General features: G+C 40.6%; 1 protein-coding gene across 1 annotated transcript in view; it reads right to left on the bottom strand.

Annotated features, from left to right (window-relative positions):
- The window catches only part of SLC10A2 (solute carrier family 10 member 2), a 26,689-nt gene that overhangs the window by 4,595 nt on the left and 8,265 nt on the right, over positions 1–13,829 (bottom strand). Inside the window, exons 2-5 of the mRNA XM_017861287.1 lie at positions 10,198–10,316; positions 4,534–4,622; positions 3,151–3,326; positions 1,202–1,359 (exon numbers count right to left, since the gene is read on the bottom strand). Coding sequence (XP_017716776.1) covers positions 1,202–1,359; positions 3,151–3,326; positions 4,534–4,622; positions 10,198–10,316 — 542 coding nt within the window. The remainder of the gene's footprint in view (positions 1–1,201; positions 1,360–3,150; positions 3,327–4,533; positions 4,623–10,197; positions 10,317–13,829) is intronic.

Below are 13,829 nucleotides of genomic sequence, written 5' to 3'. Positions count from 1 at the left end.
AAAAAAAAAAAGAAAAGTAAAGCAAAACCATATTTTTAGTAGAGACGGGGTTTCACCATGTTAGCCAGGATGGTCTTGATCTCCTGACCTCCCAATCCGCCTGCCTCGGATCCCCGTCTCTACTAAAAATACAAACACAAAATTAGCCGGGCGTGGTGGCGGGCGCCTGTAGTCCTAGCTACTCAAGAGGCTGAGGTGGGAGAATGGTCTGAACCTTCTAGGCGGAGGTTGCAGTGAGCCAAGATCTTCAAAGAAGATCATTATGAAATGATGCACTCCACTGCACTCCAGCCTGGATGACGGAACAAGACTCCGTCTCAAAAAAAAAAAAAAAAAAAGGTAAAGTAAAGCAAAACCACACAAAACCAAACTGGATCTCTGGACATTTAGTGACTTAACATTTACATTAGTTTTGTTGTGTGCTTTCACTTTATATTCCCCATTAAAATGTCATGAGGCTTTAAAACTAGCTTTTAATAAAAAAAAATAGAATGTAAAAATAGAGGTTAGATATTATCAGCCCTTGGAAAGGAAAATGTAGAAAGAATTTTCAACTAGGTGAAGGCCAGTGGGTGGTGGGGCCTGATGGGAGACCCCTGGGAGCTTCATGTCACAGGGCAGGAGAAGTAAGAATTACTTAAACTACACCTAGTACTTTACATGAAGAATATTTTTGCTTCAACCACTTCAATTATATGGGTATTTAAATATATATATATATGTGTGTGTGTGTGTGTGTGTGTATACACATATGCACACACACATATCTGCCTTGTAAGTTAGCCTGTTAAATTTTCTTTGCATACCAGTTTTCTGATAAATATCCTATATTTATAAAGCATATCAAGAGAATGTTTTGTAAAAGATTCCAAATCCTGAGTTCCTGGGTGCACGATAAAATGGTGCACAATAAAATGGTCCGGACAGGTTCCTCTGCCTTCCTAATTACTCAGGAAAAGAAAGTCAATGGAGAGAATTGACCTCTATTACTTTTCACTTAAAATAATCTTTGCTAGAATCTTTTGGTAAAACTACCATCTTTTCATCAGCAATTGGAAAGTCATGATAATATGACGGTGGCTTTTCCTCTCACATATTTGTACAATTCACCACCAGGAATGGGGAGTTTTAAAAAATGTTGTTTTAGCAACTCCAGGATTTTCACAGATCATCATGAAATGGGATTGGCATGATTCCTTACATCCTACAAATATTGCAGCAAAGGCAATCTGGAAAATGCTGTAGATGAGCGGGAAGGTGAATACGACATTGAGTTCCTCAGGAGTGAAGGAAAGCTGAACGATGGTGGAACATAGCTGCGTGTTCTGCATCCCTGTTTCAAAAGCAACCGTTCGGCACCTAAAGAAGACGTTAAGAGAGCATATGTTTTAGTTGTTGTTTTGTTATTGTGAAACATTACAAGCAGATATAATAATAAGTACCTAAATGTGCATCTTGTCTCTGCTTTTAATGCATATATTTAAGATAGGCTTATTCAATATATAACTTTCTATGGAATAAATATAATACTTATTAATGTATATTATACATCATATCACCTATTGTATATAATATAAATAAATATATTTAATATGTACATATGAAGAGTTGGCTCCTTTACCACAGTGTTCAGTAAGTGGCCAAGAGGTTTCATTTCACCCTTTTCAATTATGATTTTGGTAACAGTGTAGAGCACAGGGCAACAGCTCAGAAAATGCTCAAGATACGGTATTTGTTGTGGCCGTTTTATTGTTTAATTTGTTTAGGCTGGGCTACAGGTGGCTCACACCAGTAATCCCAGCACTTTGGGAGGCTGAAGTGGGAGGATTTCTTGAGCCCAAGTGTCCAGGAGTTCAAGATCACCCTGGGCTGCATAATGAGACCCTGTTTCTAAAAAAACAAGACAAAACAAAAAAATTAGCCAGGCAAGGTGGTGTGTGCTTGTAGTCCCAGCTTCTCCGGAGGCTGAGGCAGGAGAATCACTCGAGCTGAGGCTTCAGAGAGCTATGATTGTGTCACTGGACTCCATCCTGAGTGACAGAGTGAGACCCTGTCTCAAAAAAAAATGTTTAAATCTTGACAAAAAGTCTATAAGGTAGAAATTATTTTCCCCACTCTACAGATGATAAAACTCAGAGAAAGAGAGAGTGCTGGGCCTGAGGTCCCCCCGGGTGCTGTGTGGTAGGATTGGCAGGCAAGCCCAGGTCTGCCTGACTCAAACACTGCACCCTTCTCGCTGCCCGTTGCCACTCCTTTCTTTCCCAACTTCATACGTGCATCTGTCCCTACACCTGTGTTCTCTCTGCCTGTGGATTCGATGGATTAGTCAAAAGGAATTGTTCTTGCCCAGTATCAAATCCAGAAGTGCAAAACCCTTCTAAAATTTGGCGCCTTTGGAGGATGAGCTCACCCTGCTGCCAGCTGGAGGAACGCTTGTCTGTTCCAGGGCAGCCCAACTGCTTTCATTAATGTCACTCCACTCAGAGAATAAGAATGCTTAGCAGTGGAAGAGCCCCATCTGCACGGAAAGTGGAATGGTCCAGAATACTTTGAGCAAAAAAGAGGCGGTCAGTATTTTCTTTCTGGGGACTTGCGTGACTTTGGAATGAATGGGCCTATTTAGAATGACATATTCAGAAATAGGATGAATGTGATTGATGAAAGGCTAAGGATTTTGATCCTGTCTTCAGTGTTTGCAGCTGTTTTGGGTTGATTATGTCTCCCTCTCTGCCAAATTCATATGTTGAAGTCCTAACACTCCGCACTTCAGGATGTGACCTTATGTGGAAACAGGGTCATTGCAGATATAATTAGTTGAGTTCATTAGAGGGGGCCCTCATCCAGGGACTGATGTCCTTATCAAAAGGGGAGTCTGGCCACAGAGACGTGCACTGAGGGAAGGCACAGGAAGAAGACGGCTCTCTGCAAACCACGAGGGAGGCCAATAAGGGATCCCTCCATCATAACCCTCAGAAAGAATCAATCCAGTGACACCTTCATTTTCACTTCTAGTCTCTGAAACTGCGAGACAATAACAGTCTCTTGTTTAAGTCACTGAGTTTGTGGTTCTGTCTTATGGCAATTCTAGCAAAGGAATACAACAGCTATTACAGATTAAAATTCCCAATGTGATTTACTAAAGTGCCATACCTGTGCCAGGATAGACCAGCGATTCTAGCTAGAACAAACCCCAGGGAGTAACCTGCCACAGGAAATATTGTCCCTATAATCCACAATTTGGGAGCGATGATCCAGGCACTTTGGTACAATATTCCTCCAACTACAGCTATGAGCACAATAAGGATGGCGCCCGCAATGGACCCGATCTGAAAAAAAGGGAACAAGTGAACCCAGCAATCATGAGTCAAAGCAAATCCAAGTATGTTTGTTAGAGACGAAACCTCAGCAGTCTCCTTGCCCTTGGGGAAAGTGATGGTAAAGTTGTCTTTCTATGTGCTTCTAGCCCGGAGGCTGCAATCAGGCCACTGGAAATCCTGGTGCTTGTCCCATGCTTTAAGCTTTAATTACACAACAGGACAAGTAGCATCCGTTTGCAATTAGCCTGAATATTTTCTGGCTTGCAAATTATCCTTGTCAGAACAAAAAGACAACCCATTTCTATGAGAACCTGGGAGACTTGGCCTCTGGATTCAACTACTCCTATTCTGTTTCCTTCAGTAAATCAGGAACTTTCTGAACTGTAGTTCAGATAAAATCTCGCCCCAGCTTCCTTTTATGATTGTTATGATAATGAGAAAATGGGTATAGAACTCTATACAACTTTTAAAAAGGTATAAGCAAATGAAAAGCACTGTTGTTATTTTTTTTCTCCTTTTCACATTTAAAACAAAATTTGGAGATTATAAACATATTTTTTTGTCAAGAGAAGTAAGGAATACAATGGACTTACTTTGCCCCCTGAGCAGCAGAATTTATCTATATTATCTACAACCACATCCAGATCATCTAGCTAGAATATAGTTAGTGAAGGGGAGTGAATGGTTACTATATAAACAGCATTTACTGATTGCCAGCAATGAAATGGCCATATGGATACAGACATAAGAAAGATAAGTTCTATTTTCTAAGAAAGCCATTTAGATATATTGTATAACACAAATTCACATAACAGAGATAACAGTAATATGTGGTGAGGACAGAATAGAGTAAAATCAGGAGGTGATAGTTCAGTTGAGTGTCTTAAAGAATGGGTAGAAATTTTTCCTGTGACTGCAATAAAGAAAGGCATGCTAGGCTGGGTGCAGTGTCTCATACCTGTAATCCCAGCACTTTGGGAGGATCACTTGAGCACAGGAGTTCAAGAACAGCATTAGCAACACAGTGAGATCCCAGCTCTCTCCTCTACACCCATATAAAGAAGGGCATTCTAAAAGAGAAGACTGCATGGCTGGTGACTTCAGGCCTCCACTCAACAGTAATCATATAATGAGAATAAAAGCATTTGCTGGATGGAAAACCTTATCGTCTGATTGTCATCGTGGAACACTTAACGGTGTGAACTAGGATACTTACTTTAAGTATGATCTTTGCTTTTTGGGGCCATTTGTGATTAACAAACATTCCAATGGAAACAGGAACAACAAGAGCAACCAGAGACGTACCTAAAGATGACAGAAGGGCAATGTCATCAGCAGAACAGGTGACACAGGAAAGAGAAACACAGAAGAACAAACAGCCTGAAGAAGGCCTAAGTAGTATTTCAGTCTTCCTTCTTGAATACACAAAACAGTATACAGAATTACACACACACACACACACACACACACACACACATTCACTCTACTTCTTCACCCACTCCAGTAAATAATTTAATATTATTGGTAGATAATTGATAATATCAATGCTGTAAATTCTTTCACTAAATTCTGCATTAATTTTTTAGAGTTTCTTATATTGCCAGTATACGTTAATTTCAGTTTGTCAGAATCTTGGCTTCTTTAGTCTTTGGATCTTTATAGCTCTAGGAAGAATAGCTCACCAAGGTTTGTGTGTGTATGTGTGTGTATGTATATGTGTGTGTGTGTGTGTGTATGGCATACAAAGATGATATTTTACATTTGTTTGCTAGTTCATGGTAGTAGAAATAAAAAGTAAATTTAAAATATTGTAAAATGAAAGAAAATGTCCAAAATTAGCTCAAGATCACCAGGTATTCTGACATCTCATGACTTCTGGTTAAAAATAGCTTTAGTTATTCAAATTTACAGCAGAGAGGTGAGAATATAAGTTGAGAAAGCATGCTTTAAATTTTCCATGAGATAATATATTTGACAACCTCTCATGTAATTATAGTTCTTTGCAGTAACATGCTCATCCGGCCAGATAAAAGAGTCATACTTCAATTTCACTACGTTAAATTTACTGCTGTTCTTGCATCATATGGTTTGTTTCTCCATGTGATTTAACACTCATTTGTCCAATGGCTGATTTCATATAATTTAGCACCAACAACTTCTAACTTTTCATAGGTTGTTTCTTTTTCAAACATCCTTTTAAAGCAGTATAAGAAGGTGATATTGAACAGTGACATTCTGAGAGTGGATGTTGCATAGTATTGATTGAACTAGGTAGAGTGAGCTAGGACTGGAAAACAGATTCTAGAATCCAAAGCAATAGATATTAATTTAAAGTGAATGCAATAATGATGAAAACATAATTTCCTTGTAGTCTTCTAGCCCTCCTGGCAATATAAGGGGCAGTGATGACTTTTGCACAGAAATTAGTCAGCAGAATTAAATAATGACTAAGGGTACTAAGAGTAGGAAAAAAGATAAATGCGGGGGAGTAAGGCGGGAATAATGGAAAAAAGGATGTGAAAGAGAAGCATTGACACACGCACTGCTGAGATGCCCCAGAAAACCCACTCTTGGGTATCCTTGCATCCTGCTGTTTTGGGAGTGATATGGTTTGGCTCTCTGTCCCTACCCATATCTCATGTTGAATTATTATCCCCAGCTGGAGGATTACAACTAGAGGAGGGGTCTATTGGAGGAGGGGCCTGGTGGGAGGTGATTGAATTGTGGCGGCAAACTTCCCCCTTATTGTTCTTGTGATAGTGAGTTCTCATGTGATCTGGTTGTCTACAAGTGTGCACACATCCCTCTTTACTCTCTTTCTTCTGCTCCAGCCATGTAGAGAGTGCCTGCTTCCCCTTCATCTTCTGCCACGATTGTAAGTTTCCTGCGGCCTCCCCTGCCGTGCTTCCTGTACAGTCTGTGGAACTGTGAGCCAACTAAACTTCTTTCCTTTATAAATTACCCCATCTCAGGTAATTCTTTATAGCAATAAGAGGACAGGTGAATACAAGGAGGAAACACCCTGTCCTGGGTCTTTAGACCATTGCCTAAATTTTTGAAGTTTGTAGGTCTTAAAACCATCTGGATATATGACTTGTTTGTGATGTGGTAGTTTAAATCTATGTGCAAGTCCTGTGCTTGGAATGTTAGTGTGGTTAGGTTTTCGTCCTATATTTTAATGTGCTGATTCTGTTTGGCCCCTCCTGCTAAGAGTCTTCATCTCTTTGAGGCAGCCCAAGCCAATGGGATAACACAAAAGCAGCACCACCTGCCGAAATCCATGGCAGAATTGCTTTTCCTTTCCTGACCAGATGAGGCCAGGTGAGGTTTTTCAGGGTCCTGGGGTTGACTGGGAAAGGGACTCTGTTTTTCTTTACACCCACAGTGTGTGACTCCTGCTTGTAGAGGTGGATGTTTTAACTTTGGTCTCCAGTGGGCCAGTAATCTTGTTCTTTTATTTCCCCAGGCTCTGTTTGTTTTATGTATGCCTCATATCCTGATGCTCTCTCTGTAAAATGCCTGTCTATGTAGATGAAAAAGCATCCACTCCTGGTTACACATTGAATCCATAACTTGGTCTTTAATCAGGTTTACACAGTAGATATCAGAGGAAGGAAAGGTAGAAAGAAGAATGAGAATGAAAGAGTGGTGGTGAACGGATTCATGTGGTGGGACTGGGAGTCAGATAGATTTGGAGCTGAACATTTCTGTATTCCCAAACTGTGGGAACTGTGTAAGACGTTGAACCCCTCTAAGCTTTGGTTTCCTTATTTGTAAAATGGGCGGAGTTATGTCTGCCTCACAGTGCTGTTGTGATAATTAAATGATGAAATGGCTATAAACTTCTTGGCACAAGACACTTACAAATGTGGAGTAGAGAGGAGTAAGTACAACAATTTGCAGCAGTAGTTTTATTTTAGTGGTACCAGCTGCACGGTCTACTTCCTCCCCATCCAGATGTCAGCATCTGAGGAGGCTCGCAGGTGTTTACTAGATCACTGGAGCATGAAGTTATACCAAATACGTCTGCCCATAGAGCTGTGTAGAGAATAGACTGCGGGCTATTCCAGCTTCCTAGTGACCCTGGGCAAATAATTACCCTGAGCCACAATTTAGAAAGCAGTGATAACATCTTGTGAAGCAGTCAGTTCATTTATTTTCTATGTTAAATAACTAGAAAAACCAACAGCAAAAAGGTGAGCTTGGAGGCCTGGGCACAGGGTTAATATCTGTAGAAAGTAAAAAGTTTCCTCTTCCAAGTTTCCCTTCTTGTTAAAGGAAAATGATAATAATAATAATAATAATAATAATAATGAACATTAGAAATAATTTCTTTTAAAGACTAGCTTCCTTTAAGCCTCCTTGCTTTGTGCTAATAACTCTTTGTTAAGCCCTATTCTATGTAGCTGTTAGATATAAAGGAATAAGTACATTCTGTGTCCTTGTACTTTAACCAAGTTATTTGTGCTGAACATGCTCACAGGCATGTTCCAGCTCACAGCATATGCCCCTTCCCTATTTGGAAATATTATTACTTTTCTAAGTCCTTTCACAAGCGACTTCCTCTTTTCCTTTGTTCTCCATTGCCTATACCTATTTAGAAAAGTTTTGAATTATTAGCCAGTCGAGTTTTAGCTTAGATTGTGAGGTCTGGCTCCAGCCAATGGAGAGAGGACACAGTAGTTGGGACAAGCTGCGTAAAGCATACAAATTGCTTCCCTCCATTGTTCAGGTGTGCTCTTGCCATTGTTTCATCTGTGAGGAGCACTCTTTCTGCAGAAAGTAAAATTGCCTTGCTGTGAAAACTTCTGGTCTGAATGCTGATTTTTCCTTGCAGTACCAAGGAACAAGCATTCTGTTTCTGAATAAACATTTTACATATAACAATATCTTTGTTTTGAAACTTCTTTCTTTTCCCTTTTCTTTTCTCTCTTCCTATTTTTCTTTTCTTTTCACTCTTGACCTCTTTTATGATGACCTTTTCCTCCATTGAGGTGCTGATTGATTTTTCATTTTCTCCTTATTTCAAAATTTATTCACATTACAGAATATGGTATAAGTCTTTCACACTGTAGTTAGAATTATTCAGTATTTCCATGAGCCATTTTCCAGAAGGGAATGTATATCAAGAGGAAAATATTTTATGGCTTAAATTATTAAATTATTATAGTGAGTAATATGGAATCAAAATTCCTCACTCAGCAGGCAGGTTCTTTGAGAGGGATATAATAGTTCCACTCACGTTAACTATGGTTTTTAGCTCTGTGGAAGGCGTCGACTGAGAGAGAGGCTAGAGAGTCAAGCAGCGTGAAGGCCAAGGCAGGTGGTCATGGAGGGTCACCCTAAAGTCTGTTGTCAGGAGGTTATATATGATACGAAGGTTCTCTCCAGGGGTCAGAAGAATCTTGTGTATCAAAAAACCACACTGAATAGGGCATATCAAGGAGGACAATTCTTTTTTATGGTCTAATGGTAATGGTAAGAGTAGGAGAGAGAGAAAAGGCTACAAACATTGTAATACAGATCATCCCCAATTAGTATTCACAAAGTTTGTTCCAATTCAGTTGTATATTTCCTCAATCACACTAAATCATGGAAGCAGTCTTTCTTGGAAATGGAAGGCATTTCAGCTCAGCTTCTCATCCCAATAGGAGTCCCTCTTACAAGCATCCAGGTGGCTCACCATTTAGCCTTTGCTTGGATGCTTTCTTTAATGGGAAACCCACGCCTTTTTGTGGCAGCTCATTGGGATTTGTTTCCAAGATCAGTGGGGGAAAAAATCCAGGTATTTAGCGTGTAGTGTACCTGGTGATTGTTACTGATGTACTATTTGGCTACATCTTGTCTTTTATTCATGATAGTTCTATGGGAAATGCCTATTCCTGGTATACCAGGAATTCTCTTGTTCTTCTCTTGACCCTCGTCCCTAAGTTACAACAATAACTTAATCTCCCACTATAATTTGTTTCCCCCAGAAACAGAAAATAAGTTTTTTGGGATGGGGGTGAAATGAGACATAGTCATTACTAGTAAATTTGACTCCTGGAGCATGAAATACAGACTTTGCCATTAAATCAACTTTTGCATCAAGGTGTGGCTCACAGTCGAGTGTTAGAAACAGTGTGTTTCATCTAGTGGTTTTCTATTGTGACACTCTGGACTGTTTACTCAGTGCTCTACTTTGAAACCATTATGTGATTTTAAAAAATTTCTTCAGGCTGGGTGCGGTGGCTCATGTCTGTAATCCCACTTTGGGAGGCTGAGGTGGGTGGATCACTTGAGGTCAGGAGTTCGAGACCAGCCTGGCCAACATGGCAAAACCCATCCCCACTAAAATACAAAATTAGCCAGGCGTGGTAGTACATGCTTGTAATCCCAGCTACTAGGGAGGCTGAGGCAGGAGAATTACTTGAACCCAGGGGGTGGAGGTTGCAGTGAGCCGAGATCATGCCACTGCACTCCAGCCTGGGTGGCAGAGTGAGACTCAATCTCAAAGGAAAAAAAAAATTTCTTCAATTCAAGTGTCTGGATGCAAAATCCTATGACCATGAACTAGTGCCACTGTGGGTTAAGGAATAGGTGGAGGCTCCCACGTCCCCAAAGCTTAAGCCTCCTCAGTCCAGACTGACAGGGCTGGGGAGGAGGCTTCTCTCCCTGGTGACTCAAATTGAAGAAAAAACAGGTTATCCCATAAGGTCAAGGTTTGGAATTTACATTCTGCCAACACTCTTCAAACGCAGGGGTGACTTTATAATGAAATCGGGCAGAAACTCCTGCTAGGGCAATAACAGTCGGGTGTGAGCCTGGTCTGAGAGCCTAGCAGGGGGTAAGTGGAGAATTTGAGGGTAACAGTCAACAGTCTTGCAGAGGGATGACTTACCTATGTTATCATAGGGAATTACGATGCTCCCAGAGTCGACCCACATTTTGGTATAGATAAGGAGGCACAGAGGCATCATTCCGAGGGCAAGAAGTGTGGAGCATGTGGTCATGCTGACGCTGAAAGGCAACGGGCAGATTGATACATCCACCTATGTGTTCTAGGGAAGACACTGTTTTAGTTTTATTTTTTAATTTAACTTTTATTTTAAGTTTAGGGGTAGGTGTGCACGTTTGTTATATTGGTAAACTCGTGTCATGGGGTTTGTCATACAGATTATTTCATTGCCTAGGTATTAAGCCTAGTACCCATTAGTTACGTTTTCTGACCCTCTCCCTCCTCCCATCCTTTACCCTCTAATAGGCCCCAGTGTGTGTTGTGCCCCTCTGTGTGTCCATGTGTTCTCATCATTTAGCTCCCACTTGTAAGTCAGAGCATGCTGTATTTGGTTTTCTGTCCTTGTGTTACTTTGCTAAGGATAATGGCCTCCAGCTCCATCCATGTTCCTGCAAAAGACATGATCTCGTCCATTTTTATGGCTGCATAGTATTCCATGGTGTGTATGTACCACATTTTCTTTATCCAGTCTACCATTGATGGGCATTTAGGTTGATTCTATGTGTATACTATTGTAAATAGTGCTGCAATGGACATATGTGTGCGTGTGTCTTTATAACAGAACGATTTGTATTCTTTTGGGTATATACCCAGTAATGGGATTGATGGGTTGAGTGGTATTTCTGTTTTTAGGTCTTTGAGGAATTGCCACCGTGCTTTCCACAATTGATGAACTAATTTACACTCCCACCAACAGAAGATAAGTGTTCCTTTTTCTCGGTAACCTTGCCAGCATCTGTTAATTTTTGCCTTTTTAATAATAGCCATTCTGACTCGTGTGATATGGCATCTCATTGTGGTTTTGATTTCCATTTCTCTAATGATCAGTGATGATGAACTTTTTTTCATATGATTGTTGGCTGCATGTGTGACTTCTTTTGAAAAGCGTCCGTTCCTGTCCTTTGCCCACTTTTTAATGGGTTTGTTCGTTGTTTTGTTGGAATATAATTAAACTAAAGAGCTTCTGCACAGCAAAGGAAACTATCAACAGAGTAGACAAACAACCTCCAGAATTGGAGACAATTTTTATTTTCAATTCATGATAAGGAAGTCCTGCAAGAATCTGTCTCAACCTATAGCATCATCTGGTGTGCTGAACAGAAATACACATGTGCTGGAGTGTATTCAGGGCCTGGCCTTGAGCACAATGGGTCATATTTGGTGTCTTTCCACTTTGCCTTGTGCCATCCTTCCCTCCCCTTTTATTCTTAAGGGTCAGAAACAGTATTAAACGATGGGTTAAAAAGTCATCATTAAACAATGTATAAGGTTCGCTGGGTGTGCCATCCTTCAAACATTCAATCAAAGAAAAGCAAACACATTTAAAGCAGCCGACACCGTCAGGGCTGCACGTGTCTGACCATGCTGAGATGGAACAGGCCTCCCTGTGCCCCTGGAGTAGAATGCATGTCCGAGGGAGGAGGCCTCGGTGTGTTGCCATAAAGCAGAAAAATTACAGCCCAAGTGACCCTAGCTTGAGAAAAGAAGAGGAAACTGACTCAAAAATCAAAAGAAAGCATGCAAGCAGGCAGGGTAGACCTAAATTCTTAACACTGAGTAAGTCACTGACAATTTAGCAAATGTGTGTTCAGAAGAACTAGTGTCTGGTGTCATCCCTGCTCAGAGTGTTTTATTTCAGTAAGAGGGTCTGGCTGAGCAGGCTTTCTACATGGAGAAATTAATGCCAAATCATACTATCTCTAGCACTAAGACAGTGGGTCAAATAAAGATTTCTGGGGAGTGAGTATTCCTGGTCCTCTTCGAAGTGATCTGTACACAGCATACATTCTCTGCCTTTAAAGCCTGAGCTCTAAAGCCACACAGTGTCTGGGCTGAAAGCAGGCGGTGCCGTGCCACTTAGTGTGTTAATTTGAGAATTTAGTTGACTTCTCTTTACCAGTTTCCTTATTTAAAATGACTGTAAGGATAGGATGAGCCAACGGTGTCCAGCACTTAGAACAATGCAAAGCACTCTATTAAGAGCTGGTTGCTACTACCATTTTTTTTTTTTTTTTTTTTTTTAATAGGGTCTATCTCTGTCACCCAGGCTAGAGTACAGGGTCACTATCTTGGCTCACTGAAGCCTGGGCTCAAGTGATCTTTGCACCTCAGCCTCCCGAGTAGCTGGGATTACAGGCACGAGTCACCATGCCACGCTAATTTTTAAATTTTTTGTAGACATGGGGTTTCACCGTGTTGTTCAGCCTGGTCTCAAACTCCTGGGCTCAGGTCATCCGCTTGCCTAGGCCTTCCAAAGTTCTGGGATTACAGGCAGGAGCCTCTGCACCCTGCATCTCTCTGCTGTGATCATTTATGTTACCATTTTTGTGGTATTTTGTGTTCCACCAAATAGAATCAGGAAACTTAGAGAAATGAGAAATTTCTGTGAAAGGCCCTTCTCCCAACAGGTCGTCATTGAGGTTGTCAAGAGTAGTAATTTCTTAAGGGTATTATGTGTGTACTTGAAAGAAAATGCTAAATATTTATATTACCTGCCCCCCAAAACAACAACACCACCACCACACTATACTAAGAAAGGAGCTAACAATGAGAAATTTTGTTTCAAGGCTTGGAGATAAATTTGCACAGTTTGGCAAAATACAGGGTGGGACAAAGTTCATCAGAGCTTAACTTCTCTAACAATATATTTATTTTTAACCAGAAAGACCTCATTTAAAATAGGTTTAAATAATTTAGATAAAAATACTTGTTTTAGTAGAGCTAAAATATTATAACAGTAACAAATGCTGTGGATGTATTTAAAACTCTAAGCAGTTCAATCTATTCTGGTTATAGGTTAACTTAATTTAGGTGTAAAATAGATGCTAAGGCAGAATTGTACACCAGACAAACAAGTTAATTTGTTATTAACAGTACTTTGGGCCGGGCGCGGTGGCTCAAGCCTGTAATCCCGGCATTTTGGGAGGCCGAGAGGGGCGGATCACGAGGTCAGGAGATCGAGACCATCCTGGCTAATACGGTGAAACCCCGTCTCTACTAAAAAAATACAAAAAACTAGCCGGGCGCGGTGGCGGGCGCCTGTAGTCCCAGCTACTCGGGAGGCTGAGGCAGGAGAATGGCGTGAACCCTGGAGGCGGAGCTTGCAGTGAGCTGAGATCCGGCCACTGCACTCCACCGTGGGCGACAGAGCGAGACTCCGTCTCAAAAAAAAAAACAAAAAAAACAGTACTTTGTCCTACTTATAACGAAAGTACTGTAGTTTGAAGGTGATTTTTTTTCTCTCTTCCTTCCTCCCTTCTTTCAGTGTTCTCTTTTTTATCTTTTATTTTTAAAAATATATTAGAATGGATTTAAAGTTGTCCCTATAATAAAATCACTTTTGTTTCTGTGCATCCAATATTTTTTTCTAGAGCGTGGTGGGATTCTGGTGGGGAAGTGAGGAGGGTTTATTAACTGGATCCCAGTGAAGAGAATTCTGAGAATTTTTGTTTTAAAATGTAAGAAAATATTAAAGAAGGAAGTCTTTTTCTGTCTTTGTTTTTCTTTCGAAGATC

This window comes from Rhinopithecus bieti, unplaced genomic scaffold, assembly GCF_001698545.2.
Source record: "Rhinopithecus bieti isolate Rb0 unplaced genomic scaffold, ASM169854v2 scaffold_2254, whole genome shotgun sequence".
Taxonomy (NCBI): Eukaryota; Metazoa; Chordata; class Mammalia; order Primates; family Cercopithecidae; genus Rhinopithecus; species Rhinopithecus bieti.
Note: the sequence above shows the minus strand (reverse complement) of the source record. Positions and strands in the feature narration are given on the sequence as shown.